Below are 7,541 nucleotides of genomic sequence, written 5' to 3'. Positions count from 1 at the left end.
ACATCAGCATTAGTAGAGCAGGGGTCTTGTGAATGTGTCAAGTGGCAGCTCACTGTTAAGCAGCGCACCGAGCTTTAGAGCAACTTCAGGAAAGGCATTTAAAGCTAGCAATTTACAGTTAGCAGTAAGTAGCTCAATTTCTTCCCACATTTTAAAGAAGAACAAGAAATTAATTCATTAACTTACCTTCCCACAAGGAGAAACTACGGGTACCCAAGGGCTATTTTTGGAACGGAAGCCAGCTGCAGGTCAAATTAAAGTAGAATGATTTATTAGTAGTATTCTTTTTATGACGTTATTAGTAATATTGTATACTGCTGTGTAATTAGGATCTCAAGACCTACCCAGGAATGCAATTCATCGATTGTTTTCAAATTAAGGCTGTATACCTTTCTAGCAGATAAGCTACTGCTGAAATAACTTGTGACAAATTTGTGTTCTATAAATGGTTAAAATAGGTGCCCAAATATCTACCCATCTATTACAGCCTGAATGACCGAAGGCAGGGGAGTCAGACTCACTGTTCCTGAAGCGGAGCAGCTTAAGCAAAGCCACATTTAGAACAATGCCAGGTCAGACCCAAAGCTGCTGTAATGAAGAGGAACAGCAATTAGCCAGGGCTCAAGAACACAAGAATGCCTCAGGAAAAGTTCAGCAGAGTAAGTGAGGGTCTCAGGAAGCAAGGTGAGGTGGAAGACGACAACGGGAGCCCTCTCTCTGAAGCTTAAAGGTGCAGATTGTCATCGAAGAGTATCAAGCACCAAAAGGAATAAGGAAAATACTTAAGTGTGAGCTGACGGTATAAACTGACACCGTGGGAGGTAAGGGCCTAGAATTATTCTGAGAACATATCCCTTCTTCACCTGTTCTGCTTGTGATGGAAAGCTGTTTAGTTAGAAGCGACCTTCCTAGGGGAAGCAGCTGCATTTTCTTACATCTAGCTCTTGAAACTCACTTTAACATTTTTGTATTAGCCTAGATAGAGGCAGAGAGAAAAATAAAAAGTTCTTGTAAAGGAGGGGGATGAGGGAGATGAGAGAAAACAAGAAGAGTTCTGCCTGGTTATTTTTCAAATGCCTGGTGGGAGCATGCAGCTCTTTTCCAAAGGCTGAGAACAGGGATCTTGAAGACAGTGCCAATTAAGAGGAAAGGAAGCTGTGGGCTGATTTTAGATTTCAGGATGCACTAGGAGAGAGTGACCACAAGCAGGTCTATGCATCCCAGACAGACAGGGGCTAAGTTCGGGAGAACACTGAGGCTGACAATCAGAACATAAGATTACTTACCAGTAACCCGAGCCTGTAAGATGCATTGTCCGCAGGTGCTTCCATGCTATGCATGCTTTGCTCACACCTGGTGTAGTTTCTCACACTCCTTCCCCACCAAAGCAATACTTACAAGATATGCTTGATGCAGTCAGCTGACACCTCTTTAACTGTGTAAATTCAGAGAACTACCGAAGGGCTATCAAAAGCAAAGAAGGGAAGTCACACATACATAGCAGCAATAATTTTAAAGAATATCCGTGCCTGGAAACTTTCATCTTACTTGTATTGTAAGTAAGTTCAAGTTACTGCTTGACACATAACTCCTCTACTTCGACTTTGATTCCACATCCTCAGGTTCTACAAGAGGCTCAGTCTTTTAGAGGAACAAGTGGATCACAACCTTTGATGTATTACATGCTGATTTTTCCCGTATTTATGTTGCCTGGTTCAGTTGCCTCAGAGTACAGTTTATAAAGATGTGTTATAAAAGTAACCCTTGCAGAATATTACATTTTTAATCAACATCAAGACAAGGAAGGAGTTGGGTTGAAAAGAAGTGAAATCTTCAGACTGGGGATGTTATTTCTTCCTCTTCATCTGAGACAGAGAGAAAAAGATGAACGTGTCCTGTGTAACGTTTTGAAGGCTCTGTGAAACTGCTGAATGACAGTGCTGAGTATGCCCTTGCATGGCTGAGCACACACCAAGCATCAGTATTGTGAATGCAATCCAAATTCCCTTGGGCAGGCCAAGAGCCATATAATCCTGAATTCCTGCTTCCACTTGTCTGTAGTTCCACAGGACACTGGCTAAAAGAGAGTCAGAGCTTAAAGCCAATAGTCAAAAATGGTGCCTCCCCACTACCTTGTGCAGCTTCACTCAGTAATGCTAAGACCACATTCAGTTAGAACAAATGTCATGACTGCAGTGAACTACATTTTAAGACATGCAACTGTTTTTTCCCTATGCTCAAAAATTTATTTACAATGTCCCCTTTAATCTGTTTACATTCCAGTTAACATATCAGCTGCCCCTTAGAATTTGCAACCAAAAAATACTATGATAAAAACTACTGATTGTACATCTTAATTTTATAATCATTTTGACTGGCTACATTTGTTATAAGCTCTGTATGAAGTATGCATGATAGAACTGGGCACTGGAGGGCGAGTCCTTACACTGACCCATCACACAGCCCCTGTTAAGAGAGCACCCTAACCAGCCACGTATGAATGTATGTGTGACAGGCACCACAGTAGCTGTCACTGCTCCTCAGGAAAGATGGTACAGTCACCACTACTGGAAATCTCCCAATGTTTACCATTAGTAAGAAATGCAGCAACAGGAATGTTTCAGAAATGAATAATGAACACCATTATCTCATGACAGAAATGCATGGTGAACAAACTTTAAAACCCTGCACACAGCTTGAATCATCTTCCATCAAAAATGGGGTATCTGCACAAAAAGGAGGCACAAAAGAGAGAGCAAGAACAATCAGAAGGCACCGAGCAAGTCCTATGCAAAGATTCCACAGTCCAAAATTGTTCATCGTGGAAGACTGATGCATCAGGGGAGTGAAATGGCACATAAAAGCATTACGAAGCTATGAAAATGGTCAAAGGGGTAAACAGAAGACAAACATTTCTTGGGAAAAAAAAGGCTCTGGAGCCCAGTTAAATTACTAAGCTAACAAAGGTACATACTTACAAACAAAGCATAATTAATCATGCCACTCTGTCAAAGGATGTAGTGAAAGTCTATATACAGTTACTTCTGGCATCAACATGATAGGCTTGTAATGAGACTGCGAAGCCCACTGCAAGTACCATAAAATACCCCTGACCATGTAAGGCTACAGCGGCGAGCAAAAGCTAAGCACCTTTGAAAGAAAACAAACCCAAAATAAACCCCTGCAGTTGTGTGTGGTTTTTTTTATATATATATATATATATACACACACACACGTATAAAGTTAATATATATTGTCTAACATGTACATCCATAAATTAATGTTATATATGATCTATACATGTGTATCTGGTTAGTATTAATACATAAAAACCTATGTGTTTGCAGACAAAATATATGAAAAGTCTATTTCAGAAATTCTGAAATTGCTGTACAGTAACAGCTGATGATTACAGCTTCTAATCAACCGAGGACCTTCTTTTGGTGGAAAACAATCAAGAATTGGTAAGTGGATTCTGAGTCTACATAAATGCAAATCTGTGACACACATGAAAAAATTACCTACTTGAAAGAACTTGCCAAAAGAAGTGGCAGTCCCTGTCACCTGATGCATACAATCCAGATAAAGGATAAAAGATTTCAAATGTAAGTTACCAGAACGGATTCATCAGATCAATTTAAAAATTCCGCCTGTCCTCATCTGGTCTATAATCTGGATTGCTACATATTTCTTAATTTTAATCTGTAATTTTTGTGCAAATTATCCATCTGGTTTCGCTGAGTACTGCTTTAGGCTGAGGTACTCTATGATTAATAAAAGAGGAAATTCAAGAGACAGAAACATTGGATAGACTTAAACCAAACAAAGATTCAGCATGAGATGCAGAACTCTTACTGTAGATCACTGCATTGGAAATAACCGAAGCTACTGCATTACACATAGCCAAGTCTTGGTTTTTTGATCTTTATCCAATTCTAATTGCGGATACACGCACACGAGGGAAACATCACATTAACATAATTAACCATTCAGAATGGGTTGTACGCACAGAGCACAACAGAAGTGCACAAGAAATTCTGTACAATAGGAATACAGGGAAGTCGAATGGTTCATGGGCCTGGGATAATCCTTTTCGTCTGTAGCAGACTGGGTTAGCCCATACCCACAGGACAGCTGAAAGGATACAAAGACAGCAAAAGCCTGGGAGTGAACTGCTCACACCCAGTAACCGACCTGAGAAGCCACCAGTGCCTCTTCATTCTGCTTCACAGTACTTCACCAGTGCCACGTGTCAGCGAGCAGAACTGCTGCTGCCATCACAGCCTCCAAGGTCAGAAACCAGGGAACCTACACCACCCCATGGAGAAAGCAGCTCTGGACCCCGGGCTGGAAGACAGCGAGAGGTGGAGAGCACAGCACAGGAGATGTTCATGACAAGACAGAGCCTCTACCCAAACTATCGGACAGATTCAGGAGCACGTGCTCCCAGCACGTACTGGGACACCAGGGGTAAAACACGCAAGCCTTGCGGTCAGGGGCAGGGCAAGACATTAACAGGTAGCTGCACTACCAGAGACAGAAGCTGGAACAAACTCAAAGCAAGAAGATCCACGTTTGAAAGAAACTGCCCATGCTGTTACAGTAAATGACTTTTATTTTTTAAAAAATGAAATAACCGTGAACATATTAACAGGCCTGCAGGTGGCACTACAGTACAGCTGGATATAAGGTAGATACATTTCCCCATGTACCTGGACAATGAATCCATTGCATCAATGCTGACATTAGTAAATTCTGAATACAGTTCTATCAAGCAGGAACATTTTACTTAAAATAGTTCTGGACAAAGTTGACACTGAAAGTTAACTTCTCCTTCACTTTGGAAAGGATAGATGTTTTCAGCTAGCACTGGCATTGGGTGAACTATTGCCTGCAGTCACCAGTGCAGGGAGAGATGTACAACATCTCCACATGAGAACAGAGTTTATACTCCTTTTTACTTCTCATTCTGAGGAAGCAGGGTGGCATAGGGAGAGGGGGGGGAGATGGGTGAGGAATATGGGCAAAGAAGGTGGGGTATCAATTTCTATTCACTCTCCTTTGGCTGTTTTTGTGCTATTTTGGACTGCTTTCTAAAAATCACTTCTTGATTTTATTGAAAGGAAGACTAAATGTAATGCGCCTTTCCTTGAAAATCCAGGAACAGTTGTGGTACTTCAAAAATACTAAAAATATCTACTTTCATGAAATATTAACTGTTTCACTACAAACCTAGTTTTTCACTAAATACACAATTCTCCTATTTCTGGAGTCTCCTGGGGAAAAAAAAGTGGGTTCTCCCTTTATTTCTGCAACTCTACAGTGTATAGAGAAACGGCTACATGAAGGGGAGTGCAAAGAATAGCTTTATTCTTTTCCTTGGCCTGTATCTCACATGGGAAGTTTGCTTAAATTTCTGCAATTGGGCTACTGCTGGTCACACTCCGTCAGCAGCTATCAACTAAGACTGCAGTAGGACAACCCACCTCCAGCACATTCCTTCTAACTTCATGGAGACTAACTAGGCATGAAGAAAAAAACCATCCACACTCTTTATACCATTTCTAATCATAATATGCAGGAACACCAAGTGGTTTCCATGTTCTTCCAATTTGCAAAAGGCCACAGGAAAGGGACATGGCACCTTTCGTTAGAATCTGGAATTCTGCATGTAACAGTGCGACCTTCCATTAGACCTTCAGTGTTGAGGCAGCGTAGAAAACAGTGGCTGAAGAGTGTGTGTAATACTGACCACACCAGCTCTTAGTGAGAAGCCTCTGCTCCTGCAGAGGCAGTCATGTGCAGTCCCTGTATATACTGTGAGCAAAAGGCTTACTTCACAGGGCATTTGGAATTAGCAATTCCTATGATCTAGCTAGTTTGGATTCATGAGCTTTCAGTGTGCCAACAGCATCTTTCACTGCATGGTAGATAATGTTCTTCACCTGTAACAAGAAAAAAAAATCAACTTCTACAGACTAACAAGGAGACTCATACATACATTCCTAATAGCAAGTATACACACAAAGTATGTATAACCACTGCTTCAGGATATTAACAGCACAAATTTTAACTGTCAGGGTTAGAAGACAAATACTTTAGACACCCGCACTGACTTATGAAATCATTGTCTGGTCACCCAGCAAACATCTGTTTACTCCTGTGATTTTAAGATACAGTCTCTCTTTCATGAGAGCTAGGAGGAAGTACACTATGAAGTCACATGTGAGAGTTTATTTTGACAAAGTCTTTGTGATGTGAATCACTTACGGATTCACATGAATCAAACCCAAAAGGAGCAACAAAATCATACAGTTTAACCCTATGTAAATTAAGATGGTGCAACAAATCATCCTGTTGTCTTTGTGTGGAGGCTAGAAGTTCTTCTGATTTGTGCATTGTCCAGAAAGGCAAGCAAGATCAGAGATGAAAAAACCACCAGTACTCCCAGCAATCCATTCCACACTTAGCTATTTAACAATCAAAGCTCTATCTCATTTCTGATTTTTCTCATCTAAGTTGATTTGAATTCAGTTTCTAGGTACTGAACGGAACAATTTAAATTCTGAGTAGCTTAATTGCACTTGCTCAATTAACTGACAAGCATCATCATTTTTTCCTGATGTACATATGATCTTTCTTTTGTATCATTTGTGTGACAATTATTATAGGTATAAAAATACATACAGATTTTTTTTCTTTTCTTAATAATAAGTGTTACTCATTTGCAACCTATTCATTTACAGAAACACTTCCATATCTGCACCACCACAGCTGAAGAGGTACTGTGTTAGAAGCTGGATCCCCACAATGAGAATTGATCTACTTCTGCTTTCCTTTAGCATCCTGTGCAAATCCATATCGAAATTTACAGCAATTTTTCACTGAATTGTTTGAGAGAATGAATATAAGTTCTGACATTCTTGGGTGACATACTGGAGAATGGCTACATATCGACTGCTCACTTTTGCAAGAACAGCCATTCTGCAGATCTCTCCCCTCCCTCATTTTATATGCATGTGCTTACTAAGACACAAAAAATGCTGTCAACAAAATTTGCGAACTAAACAGATACTAAATTGTCAGGAGCACACACAGGTGAAATCCAAAAAACTCCTATGGTCTTCTCTCTGTAGAACTTAACTGTCTTCTATACAGTATAGTACTTCAGTGCATAACAAGTTCTGGGCATAAGTATTAGTTTAAGCAATCCTCAAACCACTCATGCTCAAATCACTTCCTCAAGCCCAAACACATTTGATTTTCCTGTTTGGGACTAATTTAGAATCATAGAATCACTTAGGTTGGAAAAGACCTTTAAGATCATTGAGTCCAACCATAAACTTAACACTACCAAATCCACCACTAAAACCCTGCAACAAGCAAGCCTTCACTTTCAGAGCAATTTTCCTTTAGGCAATAAAGGAACAAATACAAGTGTTCTTGGTCAAATAAACATCTCTCTTCAAAACAAAGCACTGCTTTTTCCTTTTTAATAGGGTATTTTTTTCTGCTACACTTCACTATCATTCAGGATTCAG

At 40.2% G+C, this 7,541-nt stretch overlaps 1 protein-coding gene across 4 annotated transcripts in view; it reads right to left on the bottom strand.

Annotated features, from left to right (window-relative positions):
• Positions 1–4,597: 4,597 nt before the first annotated feature.
• KDM3B (lysine demethylase 3B) overlaps positions 4,598–7,541 on the bottom strand; it is a 65,449-nt gene continuing 62,505 nt past the window's right edge. For 3 of the 4 annotated variants that reach the window (XM_037397120.1, XM_037397122.1, XM_037397121.1), the window contains exon 24: positions 4,598–5,945. In XM_037397120.1, coding sequence (XP_037253017.1) covers positions 5,865–5,945 — 81 coding nt within the window. In that variant the 3' untranslated portion in view covers positions 4,598–5,864. The remainder of the gene's footprint in view (positions 5,946–7,541) is intronic. The other variant, XR_005105714.1, reaches the window with a different exon arrangement.

This window comes from Falco rusticolus, chromosome 8, assembly GCF_015220075.1.
Source record: "Falco rusticolus isolate bFalRus1 chromosome 8, bFalRus1.pri, whole genome shotgun sequence".
Lineage (NCBI taxonomy): Eukaryota > Metazoa > Chordata > Aves > Falconiformes > Falconidae > Falco > Falco rusticolus.
Note: the sequence above shows the minus strand (reverse complement) of the source record. Positions and strands in the feature narration are given on the sequence as shown.